This window comes from Rhinopithecus bieti, unplaced genomic scaffold, assembly GCF_001698545.2.
Source record: "Rhinopithecus bieti isolate Rb0 unplaced genomic scaffold, ASM169854v2 scaffold_2432, whole genome shotgun sequence".
NCBI lineage: Eukaryota > Metazoa > Chordata > Mammalia > Primates > Cercopithecidae > Rhinopithecus > Rhinopithecus bieti.
The window spans coordinates 4,212,257-4,225,412 of record NW_016804136.1 but is presented as its reverse complement, the minus strand read 5'-3'; the positions used below and the strand labels follow the sequence as shown (position 1 = coordinate 4,225,412).

Sequence of the window (13,156 nt, the reverse complement as noted above, 5' to 3'; positions counted from 1 at the left end):
TAAAGTTACTGCATAAAATAATGGATTTAGACAGGAAAGTTAAAATAGGCCCTTTAGTTCCATATTCCCTTACCTCTGGTCTTTGCCCCCAATATTTCACCGGCTCCTAAAAAATTTAGGTAGAGTTGCAAATCTAACTGGCAGCATTCAGAGTATTCACAGAGCTCCACCCTCTTTAGAAGGTCAACACGAATGCATTTTACCACAGACAAGCATGACAAGGCATGCTTTTTAGCCAGCGAGCTCTCTCACAGTTTTTCTAAGTCCCTCAACAGCTGCAACTGAGTAGATGAGTAAGGCTGGGGCCTGCTAGCAAAGTCAATTCTTTTTCTTTCCCCATTTGATGTTGCCAAGGAATGCTGGTTTTATAATTTAAATTCGAGGATAGGAGGCCTATCTTTACTAACAGCCAGCAATCACATGGGTGCTTACTCATCTATGAATAAAGTAGATGGGTTTCCCATTCAGCTGTATTTTCTTGAGTATAGCTCCCTCAGACGAGGGCTCCTAGTGGAGAAGGGCTGAGCGTAGGAAGGAAAAAAAACAGGTATTCCTGTATTTCCAGATATAATAACATTATAAAGAGGTATTCCTGTCTCTTTATTCAATGCATATTTAAATAATGCGAATGTTTTAAAGAGGATTCATCAGGTTTTAGGCATCAAAACCTGATGCCTAATCTCTAATGTACACTCTCTGAATTTTAAACATGCCTGCTCTCCATTACTATGTGTATCTAATCATTAACTGCATAAAACATGGGCATTTAATTTCTCACCAGAAATACAAGATATCTATCATTAACACCCTTCATTTATTCCCAGAATACAAGATAAGTAAAAAAGAAATGTTAAGCAAAAAGATATTAGCTTACCAGGAAAATCTTTTGGGTAGAAATGCTGTATTATTTGCCTCTCTAGCAAAAGCAAAGGGGCTTTTAGCTACTAAAAGCACTTTCTTTCTATTAATATAAAGCAGGAGAAACAAAAGAGGATACCCTAGCTATCATTCTCTCACTTCCCACAACCCCTTTGTTGCATACACCTAACCCCCATGCATACTTTTCTGAGTACTAACACATTCCCAGTCCAACTAGAAAACCAGATTCTTGGGCAGACCAGGAGTTAAGGTTTTGTTCCTTCTCTATAACTTCCAAAGTAGGTATATATTTTTCTAAGTTATTAATCCAAAAGAAGTTATACAAATTTTCATTAATAAAGGACATCTGTAATTATTTGTATTACTGACGCCAATGCTTGGTCTTGTCAGTATAACAAAAGTAAATTAGCCTGGTTTTCAAAGTCATGTTTAGAATGTTTTAAAGAATTTATCGGGGAATTGTGGTAAATTATATAATCTTTCTTTCATATCACAAAAATTCAGTGATTTGGCTATATAAAAAATATTGCAAGAACTAGAAATCAAACATGATAGCAATAAGAATAAAACTTTAGTGATATAATACAGGAAATTCCTACATGATTAATTCTGATTGTTAATTCACGTAGTAGTCTGTCATTTACAATAACAACAAAGAATATTCTACGGGACAATATGGCTATATTGATGATATCATCCTAATCTATACTCCCTTGTTTTTCTTCTTTGTCTCCTCCCACAAATATACTAGCTTTTCTCAATTACTATTTATAGATTTATCAATTTACCTGACCCTTTTAAGGCTATCTATACTTTTTAAATCTGTATCTTGGACTGATAAATTACACAGTTACAATACCTAAAACATTAAACTTACTTTGATTTGTCCTAAAGCTACCTATTTCAAACTTCTCAAAATAACACTGTTTTGTTAACGAATTAACAGAAAGTAACAAAAACCCATGAAGAACATTCATAACAAAAATAGGTAACAAGACATTCTTCAACAAACAATATAAATGAGTGGAGAGAAAGCACCAATAGCAGTAAAATACGCAATTGTTGGGATCTATATAGGAGAAAGCAGAGGGAAGAAACAAGGTATCAGATGGACCTGACAGCGGGAGAACCCCAAAAAAGTCAACAGGTACTCATTACAAAATAATTTGAGACAGCAGGTCAAACCAGGAGTGGTCTTACCTACTCTGATGGCAAGTGGGTACACATGGCCCGCAGGAAGACATAAAGGAATTCAAACAGTCTAACTGCTATGAAAAATAACTCACTCCCTAAAAATTACAATAAACATAATTTATTTTATAAAAAAGACTGATGGTTAGGAAAAACAAAAAGAAGCCTGAAATACTTAACAGAAGAACCCAGTTAACCCTTGGAAGTTGACGCTGACTGTTCATGTAGACAAATGATATTCTGTTGCTAAGACCTTATTTCATTAATTCCGACAACATATCTTAGAAAAATCATACAAGTAAAAATTTTAAGAACTGACCCCTGGTCTTGGAGGCTGGACTCGTTAGTTATTTGTATAACTAATGAGATGCATATGAAACTACCCTAGGACATACAACAGTTCTGATAAATATGATATTTAATTACTATTTTCAAAGTACTCATCACTGAAACTTACCTCTCTTAATTCTGCAATTCTCCGAAGTGATTTATCCTGACTCTGACTTAATATACCCTTTAATTGAGAGGGGGAAAAAAACTGGTTAAACAACTAACTGTATGACATAGTAAATACAAAGCAAGGCAAAAATAATTATTTTAAAATATTACAACTGTTTATCCAAAAATAACCTGAAAACAGAGGACAAGATTAAAATGTTAAAGATGTGACCATATTGAAAAATCTGTTAAAACTTAGATCATGATGTTATAGAACTGTTCTGTATCCTGGCAGTGGCAGTGGTTCAAAATCTATACATCTGTTAAAATGCATGGACATGTAAACCAAACAAAAAGTCAATTTTACTGTTTGTTCAATTTAAAAAATAAAATTTTTTAAAATTAAATCAAATTCCAACTGCAATTTATTTCACTGAAACCTGTAATGTGTGGAACACATCAATTAACAACCTGTTCTAAAGGTTTTTGTGGCTTAGAAACAAAATAATTGTCTGTATTTAAAAATATAAAACCAGCCGGGCACGGGGCTCACGCCCGTAATCTCAGCACTTTGGGAGGCCGAGGCAGGTGGACCACGAGGTCAGCAGATCAAGACTATCCTGGCTAACACAGTGAAACCCCTTCTCTACCAAAATACAAAAAAAATTAGCCGGGCATGGTGGCGGGCGCCTGTAGTCCCAGCTGCTCGGCAGGCTGAGGCAGGAGAATGGCGTGAACCTGGGCAGTGGAGCTTGCAGTGAGCCAAGTTCGTGCCACTGCACTCCAGCCTGAACGAAAGAACGAGACTCCATTTCAAAAAAAAAAAAAAAAAAAAAAAAAAAAAAACCATCCAGAAAACTTCACAAAGAACATCAGATGGCTAAATTAGTAACCATACATTNAATATAAAACCAGCCGGGCACGGGGCTCACGCCCGTAATCTCAGCACTTTGGGAGGCCGAGGCAGGTGGACCACGAGGTCAGCAGATCAAGACTATCCTGGCTAACACAGTGAAACCCCTTCTCTACCAAAAATACAAAAAAAATTAGCCGGGCATGGTGGCGGGCGCCTGTAGTCCCAGCTGCTCGGCAGGCTGAGGCAGGAGAATGGCGTGAACCTGGGCAGTGGAGCTTGCAGTGAGCCAAGTTCGTGCCACTGCACTCCAGCCTGAACGAAAGAGCGAGACTCCATTTCAAAAAAAAAAAAAAAAAAAACCATCCAGAAAACTTCACAAAGAACATCAGATGGCTAAATTAGTAACCATACATTAAAAAAAATTAAGAAGCTGGCCAGGCATGGTGGCTCACACCTACAATCCCAGCACTTTGGGAGGCCAAGGCAGGCAGATCACAAGGTCAGGAGTTTGAGACCAGCCTGGCCAACATAGTGAAACCCCGCCTCTACTTAAAGTGCTGGGAATACAGGCGTGAGCCACCACACCCAGCCAAATTTTATCTCTTAACATTATTGAAATTTGGAACTATGAAACCACCATTCTTTACTGTCACTTAGTGTCAGACTTACCTACATCTAAAAATAAAAATCCATAGGCAATTCACAGAAGAAACACAAACAAGATACCTACCAAACTTAAGAGTAAGGTAACCTTTTGAGAATGAATTTATGGAGTATTAATAGCACAATGGGTTAAGGCAAAATTAGCTGCATGTTTCAGAAAACATTATCAAGGCCAGGCGCAGTGGTGCACACCAGTAATACCAGCACTTTGGGTGGCAGAAGAGGGTGGATCACTTGCGGTCAGGAGTTCAAGACCAGCCTGGCCAACATGGTGAAACCCCGTCTCTCCTAAAAACATAAAAATTAGCCAGGCATGGTGATGGACGCCTGTAATCCCAGCTACTTGGGAGGCTGAGGCAGGAGAATCGCTTGAGCTGAGAGGCAGAGGTTGCAGTGGGCCGAGATCACACCACTGCACTCCAGCCTGGGTGACAGAGCGAGACTCCATCTCAAAGAAAAAAGAAAGAAAACATTATCAAATAAACTAAAAACTCTTTGCAATCATCTTATTTCCTATGTTCTACAGACAATTAGAACATTGAATTAACAATAAATAACTGGTGTTACCACTCTGCATAGAAGGTTAGACATGTCTTTACTACTAAAACAAGGAAGCAACCTGTAGACTGAGACACTAGAAAACATGCTTGAGAGAGGCATGCTGTAAATTCTAACTTCTTAAGCATTACAGAGATCTGTAACTCAAGAAAGCTCATCCTTAACAGAGGTAAAATCTCTGGGATCTCATTCAGTTTCTCTTTATCGAAACCTCCAATAATGTTAAAACAAGTTTAATACTTTGTTCATATGCACAATTATTTAAAAGGAAGGGTTAGAAATATCTTACTATGTAAGATCTTTCTGATTTAAAAATTATGACTTAATAATACAGTAGACAAATGACTTACTTGTAGCTTTTTCTTCTCTCTCTGAAGCATCTGATAAGCTGTAACAAGCTAAAATATAGTCATCAACATTAGTCATTCCTAAATAAATGCAATTATTCTAAAGTCCACTAAAAAATTCTCTTTATGAAAGTCAAAAAATAAATTAGAAGAGTTCTTATAAGATAACCTAATTAGATGCATGATGGCCAAAACTAACATAGGACATACATTTCTAAAAAATAAAATGTAAATTTGACAGACACTAAATCTCCATATGACTTCATCTTAGAGATATACCTCTAAATTTTAGTACCTAATTCACAGGTGGTGATTCAAGCCAGCTTGCCTAAAGGCAGGAGGCTACTCAAACTATAGTCACAGACTAAATCAGCAACAGCATCACCAGCAAGTTTGCTTGAAACAGAAATTCTTGGGCCCCACCCCAATTTAACTGAATGAGATTTGGGAAGAGTGTGGAGAGACAGGAAACTGTTTTAATGAGCTCACCAGGCGATTTTTCTGCTTTGGACTATAATAGACCATGTAATTGATTTAGAAAGTTCCTTCTGGTTATAGGGTCTGTGACTATAGCTCTGCAAAAATCTGAGCAAAGAACCTCATAATCCACAGATGAAAACTAGTAATTCAAGTCCTTAAAGAGATATTTAACCATTTAACCTAAATAGGGTATTTAAACATTCTAGCACACCCTGATGAAATTATGGATTAACAAATCTTTTCAGCCTATAAGTTATAAAACATTACTCATCTAGGGCCGGGTACAGTGGCTCATGCCTGTAATCCCAACATTTTGAGAGGCCGAGGTAGAAGGATCACTTGAGCCCAAGAGTTCGAGACCAGCCTGGGCAATTTAGTGAGACCTTCTCTCTATTATAATTAAAAAAAAAAAAAGTTACTCATCTGAAGGCTAAGTACATGGCTCCAGTGAATTCTTTGGATCCTACTTTGGAAGTGCTAAAGAGATAAGCTGCAGATTTAAGAGGAAGCATCCCCTATTACAGCTTTGCCATTTACCTTGGAAGGCTGCTGTGTGTCCCAAATGCCACTAGTGATATCCTGAATCAAAAGACAGGCAGCAATAGGGCCAGGCATGGTGGCTCACACCTGTAATCCCAGCACTTTGGGAGGCCAGGACAGGAGGACTGCTTGAGCCCAGGAGTTGGAGACCAGCCTGGGCAAAAATAGCAAAACACCATCTCTACCAAAAATACAAAAAAATTAGCCAGGCGTGGTGGTGTGTGCCTGTGGTCCCTGTTACTCAGGAGACTGAGGTGGGAGAATCACCTAACCCTGGGAACTCAAGGCTGCAAGGGGAGCTGTGATCACGCCACTGTACTCCAGCCTGGGTGAAGGAGTGAGACCTTGTCTCAAAAAAAAAGCAGCAATGGAAGGTGAATCTAGCAACAAAGAATGTAAAAAACAAAATTCTGCCTAAGACCAGGACTCTCCGCTTACTATTATCATAACACCAGACAAAAAACCGGTGTTCACAGCCGGGCGCAGTGGCTCACGCCTGTAATCTCAGCACTCTTGGAGGCCGAAGTGGGCAGATGACAAGGTCAGGAGTTGGAAACCAGGCTGGCCAACATGGTGAAACCCTGTCTCTACTAAAAACACAAAAATTAGCTGGGCATGGTGGCGCATGCCTGTAGGGTGAGGCAGGAGAACTGCTTGACCCAGGACCCAGGAGGCAGAGGTTGCAGTGAGCCGAGATCACACCACTGAACTCCACTCTGGGCTACAGAGTGAGACTCCATCTCACAAAAAACAGAAAAATGGTGTTCACATTTACCAGTGTAACAATCCTGCACATCCTGAATATGTATCCCTGAACTAAAATAAGATAAAAGAAAATGGTGCTCAAAAAACAGGTGGAGGGGGGTGTGTGTGGAAGAGTAACCCAAGAATCAGACGTCATTTACAACATTATTTCATCCTAGGCACTAACAATGCCAAAGAGAGGTAGAGACAAAGTCTATGAGTTCTTTTGATCCCATTAAGCTGCCTGACTCTGGGACAGCACAGAATACTAGAAACAACCAGAAAGACCTAAAATCAAATCCAGACTCTGCAACTACAACCTGTCCGACCATAAGCAAGTTACCAGGCAACATCAGCAAGTTACTATGACTCTCCAATTCTTTTTCTACAAAACTGAGCTAATTAACATCTATAGGAATGGTACAATATTACATGACATAATAAATATAAAATACACAGGACAGGTGTAGTGGCTCATGCCTATAAGAACAGTCCTTGGGAGGCTGAGGCGGGAGGATCGCTTGACCTCAGGAGTTCGAGACCAGCCTGGGCAACATAGCAAAACCTCATCTCTACGAAAAAATACAAAAATTAGCTGGGTGTGGTGGTGTGCGCCTGTAGTCCCAGCTACGTGAGGGGGCTGGGGCTGAGGCCGAAGGATCGCTTGAGCCTAGGAAGTTGAAGCTCCAAATGAGCCGTGTTTGAGCCACTGCACTCCAGCCTGGGCAAAAAAGTGAGACCCTGTCTCAAAAACAACAACAACAACAACAAATAAATATAAAATACACAGTGTCTAGCATATTTAAATTCTACTACTCCAGCTTCAAACTTAAAAGCCATGGTTAAGTTAGTGAAGAAACAAGACTAAAAGATTCATGACCATTATTAACTTTGGTAGATATTTAAAAATAAAAGTTAAAAAAATGTAAAGGAAAAAGGTGCTTGATTCTACAAGTGCCTCATGACATACATGGCTTTAATGCCTTGTTTATATCTCTGGGTGGGTTCCAGCCAGCCTATATATTTAAGCCTGATAATTGCTTCCTATTTTGTCAGCACTTCATAGTTTAAAAAGATATCTTATCTTGTATATTTCATTTGGGTTTTTGTTTTGTTTTTGGTTGTAGGATAAAATTACTCACATTGTAGTCATAATTGGAAACAGAAGTTACAGCCATCTTTAACATACTGACTCTGAACTTCAGTATTCATTAATTAAAATTAACTACAACGGTGATTTACAAACCATAAGACATTACACATTTTAAGATTAACAAACAAAAAGATATGGACAACTTACTCCAAAAAGGCTTTCCTGAGAAAGAACTGTTTTAACTGCATAGGATGCAGAGGGAATTGAGGGAGGGCAACAAATAAAATTTAGCCTGAAAGGAAGATGCTACACTCCTAAAGGACTGAAAAGCGAAATGGACTAGCATTGACTTCCTTCCTCCCTTAGACCAAACAGAAAGTGTCATTCTCACAGGTTTAGCAATGAAAAGATTGATCCAAGGCAAAGGTTTAAATGTAAGTACAATGAGAATGAACCAAATCTGTCAGATAATCAGGCTACCTAAAACAATTTTAGAGTCAGTAATAATGGGAAGCTCGTTGGCAGACGAGGTCATTTTGGAGTCGCATCAGTTAGAGAGGAATAAAGGAGAGGATATGAGAACAGAAGATGAACTCCACACTGGGTGTTCAAGTGACCTTGAACAGAGGGACTACGAAAGGAGAGGGGAACAGAATATAAGAACCAGAAGGCTACAGACAACAATCTTTTCCAAACTTTTACCAAGAGTCTTGCCAAAGGGCCACTGTCTTTACTTAACTAGATACTGAAAGTCTTTAACTAAATATTGCCACAAACTACATACCATTAGTAACCAGGATATATCCAGGGAATTAACAGTTTAGCCAATCACAGGAGTAAAGCAATACAGTAATATGAATTAGAGAACAAGAGGAAGAAATTTTTGTACAGGCAAAAAGATCATGCTCCTACCTCAGAATATTTTCCTCTGTAGCTACTTAAGCTTCGTTCCATTCTTCGCAACCGCTGAATCAACTGTTCTTTGTTGAGACTGTCTGAATTCCCTACCAAGTCTTCAGCCTCGCTATCCATATCGGAGGGTGGATCAAAATTGGCAGAACTGTCCAGGTCAAGTCGATTCAGGGATTCTCTGGAAGATGTTCGTACCAAAGACTCTTTAGAAGAAGACCGGAATAGAGATTCCTTTATTGGACTTCGAAACAAAGACTCCACGGAGGGCACCCGCAGCTGGAGCTTCTGTGCAAAAGACTGTGTGTCACCTGCCTGCAACCAAAACCCAACAGAATGTGTGGATTAAAATACACACATTTAGACTTCTATTACCCCTATCACCAGCAATAATCTTATAAAAGTTCTAACAAGTTGAATTTATATTCCCGACATTTTACATAATACATTGTTTTCTGAAAAACAAGACACTTGGTTATTGCTGAAAAATTGTTGGACCTGGAGTCAGAGGACTGGGGTGCAGGTCCCACGTCTGTCACCTAGAGATAGAATGCCCTTCAGTAAGTCACTTTCCTTCAGTTTGCACATCTGTAAGAAAGAAAAAAGCAGTACTTTCCAAGCTGACTTCACAAGTGTATTGTGAGGATTCATCCACTAAACTGTAAGATCCTTGAAGGTAGTGACCATCTGCATCCCAGTGTCTAAAATGTAGGTATATACCATGAAATGTGAAGTGTGTAACTGAACTCAAGTGGGCTTTATCTAGAGGGTCTTTATGGATGTGGTGATGCTTGATCATTCTCAAGAAAAGAGGCGAATTGGGGCAGGGGGAGGGTAATATGTAATGAACCCACTTTAATAAGGGAACGTGAGGCAGAGTTGACTAGTAACAGCCAACTCTGCTCTACTTACCATTTGTCTATTAGGAATAAAAATAAGCATTAACAAATCATGGAGGACAGTTGAAAGGTCTGAGTTAGAGTCCCTCTGCACAGATCAGTAACTCCAATGTTAGACAGTGATAAGCAAGACCTGTCCTCCTAATTAACTAGAATAACAACAAATTAATTTAGTCACAATGAAAACTAATATGACCTAATTCAACTAACTGTTCTAAGCAGTATTATTTTGTTCAGGTCACAGCAGTCAATATTCAACGATGTCTCCTAGAAACTCATTCTCATTAGTTAACAACAGGGTCACTGTATGATCTCAAAGGTGCCAGGAATGAAATACTCCAGGGAATCTGACATCATGAGGAGGCAAAAAATACAGGAGAAAAAAAAGATTCTCTTCAGTTTAGAGTTTAAAAAACCAAAACAGAAATGTTCTGCTCACAGATTCTAGAGATTTAATAATACTGGGCAAGGTAGGAGTAAGAGCAGATGATATGCCCCATGCCCTTCATACACCCAGATATATCACAGGTGGTTTAAAAGAGTAAAAACTGGAAATAACCCAAATGGTTATCATTAGAGGATACAGTTTATAAATTACAGTATATGGAAAGCACTCCCCAAGGCAACTTGAAAAGTATGTCCTGGGCTATAAAGTATTTTTTTTAAAAAGTTAAAAATAAATAATAATATATGGAAAGAAGTTCAAGATATACTATTAAATGGGAAAGGTCAAATTATAAAACAACATGTATATTGTGAACTCATTTTGACTAAGTACTCCTCATCCAAAAACCTTGGAACCAGATTTTGGAATATCTGCATATACATAGTGAGATGCTATGGGGATGAAACCCAAGTCTAAACATGAAATTCATTTATGTTTCATATACACCTTATACACATAGCCTGAAGGTAATTTTATATCATATTTTTAATCATTTCTGTACATGAAACAGAGTGTCCACACTGAACCGTTAGAAAGCAAAGGTGTCACAATTTCAGCCACAAATACAATCTGTGGTTGTCTGGCACCACCATCATTCCTGACACTGAACTTACATGCTACTGATAAGCAATAATTTTCTTATGCTTATTCATCCATAAGTACTTCACAGTAAAAGAAATACATATATGACATACCATTAACACAGTAAAAAAAAAAAATGTGTTCAGGGTAACTAAGCAGCACAGTAGTAACATCAGAATATCTGTAATAGCTGTTAAGCAACAGCAACAACAAACAATGGTAAGCTTTCAGTCTCTATCTACGATGCTGTGTTTTGATTGAAAAGTTACTCTATATTTTCTTTTTTTTTTTTAGGTAAGAAGAAACACCAGAAGCAATTGAGGGACCAGGAAATGGGTCCACTAGGGAGGGGGAGGCATTCTGCTGGATGGTTTTTTAATTTTTGTTTTTTTTTTTTCTTTTTTGAGACATGGTCTTGCTCTGTTGCTCAGGCTGCAGTGCAGTGGCGTGATTTCAGCTCATTGCAACCTCCGCCTCCCAGGTTCAAGTGATTCTCGTGCCTCAGCCTTCCAAGTAGCTGGGAATACAGGCACATGCCACCACACCAGACTAATTTTTATATTTTCAGTAGAGAGGAGGTTTCACCATGTTGGCAGGCCTGGTCTCGAACTCCTGACCTCAGGTGATCTGCCCACCTCAGCCTCCCAAAATGCCAGTATTACAGGCGTGAGCCAACATGCTGGGCCTCTGAAGGCCTTTTTGACATTTTCAACAAATCTTTATACAACAGAGCAGAGAAGAAGGAAAAAAAAAAAAACACAGCAAGTAAAGCACGTAAGTCTTGGGCCCATGTGGAGCATCATGGGGAACCTGTCCTTGGCGCCATCTGGCCTGCACATGTGCCACTGTGTAACCCTTTGTGGACATGCTTGTATGAGAGAATCTGGGTATGCCTGGAAAAGATAATCTTACAGCTAGAGGGTGGGGAGAGTCTTTTTTCCCTTGGGAACGCTGAATAAACTATGTTGTACACCAGTGTTTTGACTCCAACTCATCACGAGGTGAGGTGTGAAGTTTTCCACTTGTGGCATCATGTGGGTACTCAAAAAGTTTCAGATTTTGAAGCATTATGGATTTCAGATTTTTGGATTAGGGATATTCAATCTGTGTAGGATACTTTGCCCCAGACATAAGAGGGTCCACAGGCTGCTATGTTTTAAGAACTCTAGGGTGTGCTTTCTACCACGTCTTCAACCTTGCTGTGAACTATGGTTTCCTGCTGCTGTCAATATGCTCAAACATAGTAAGCATTTCCCCCTCGCTTCATGTATATACACTGTTTTTAATTTGCTAAACCCAAAATCAACTTTTCAGAAATTTGTTTAAAATAAAAGTAAACAAGCCAAATGTGATGGCTCACATCTGTAATCCCAGTCACCTAGGAGGCCAAGGTGAGAGCATTGCTTGGGCCCAGGAGTTTGAGGTTGCAGTGAGCTATGACCGCACCACTGCACTACAGCCTGGGTGACAGAGAGAGACCCTGTCTCAAAAAAAAAAAAAACTGAGGGAAGGCATCTTTTTGTTATGAGAATGAATGAGATCATATATGTAAAATGTTTCATATATGTCTAATACACAGTATACAATAAATACCATTTTATTTTTTAAGAAAATACCTGTAATATTTAAGAAAGCACAAAGCCCTCAGTGAGCTTATTTCCTGAATATCACCTACATTCATTCTTTGTCTAAATTAAAATTCTGAATTTGTTATAAAGTTGACTCATTCAAGTTTTTGCATTCATAACTATAGTCTTTTTGGACTATTCCATGAGAGAAGAAAATACGCACTTCAGGTTGGGTGCGATGGCTCACGCCTGTAATCCCAGCTCTTTGGGAGGCCGAGGTGGCTGGATCACCTGAGGTCAGGAGTTCAAGAGCAGACTGGCCAACATGGTGAAACCCTGTCTCTACTAAAAATACAAAACATTAGCCTGCCGTGGTGGCAGGAGCCTGCAATCCCAGCTACTTGGGAGGCTGAGGCATGAAAATCGCTTGAACCCGGGAGGCAGAGATTGCAGTGAGGCGAGATCACGCCATTGCGCTCCAGCCTGGGCAAAGAGTGAAACTCTGTCTCAAAAAAATTAGAAAAGAAAATATACATTTTAAATCATACTCTGTAATAGTATTATTTAAAGATCACTGGATATGTTCAGTACAGTGCTGTTTAGACTGATGCCTCCCAATATTTTACCCCTACTTCATGGAACTTATAGAAAATTATGTATTTGTAGAGAATTTGGGATTAACTGGAGTGGCTGCTCAAGACCAGAGTCAACAGACCTAGGGACTTGGGCTGTCCCCAGAACCTGACCAGCCTCACTGACAGTTATGAGGATCTAAGCTCACATGACACCCATCCACGGAGTTTGGGAAGCTCATTTAAACATTTGTTAGACAATACTTCCGAATGTTTTGTCTACGTAATTTAGTTCACGAATCATTTAGCTCATAAATCAACTTGTCTAGACTCATGCCCTGGGTTCGCAGAATTAGAAATACTACTATTTTACATTAGGGACTACTAAGAAC

At 39.1% G+C, this 13,156-nt stretch overlaps 1 protein-coding gene across 2 annotated transcripts in view; it reads right to left on the bottom strand.

Moving 5' to 3' along the window:
* Positions 1–13,156, bottom strand: part of GOLGA4 (golgin A4) — a 119,677-nt gene that overhangs the window by 75,540 nt on the left and 30,981 nt on the right. For both annotated transcript variants that reach the window (XM_017866586.1, XM_017866582.1), the window contains 3 exons: positions 8,702–9,013; positions 4,936–4,983; positions 2,528–2,584 (listed from right to left, as the gene is read on the bottom strand). In XM_017866586.1, coding sequence (XP_017722075.1) covers positions 2,528–2,584; positions 4,936–4,983; positions 8,702–9,013 — 417 coding nt within the window. The remainder of the gene's footprint in view (positions 1–2,527; positions 2,585–4,935; positions 4,984–8,701; positions 9,014–13,156) is intronic.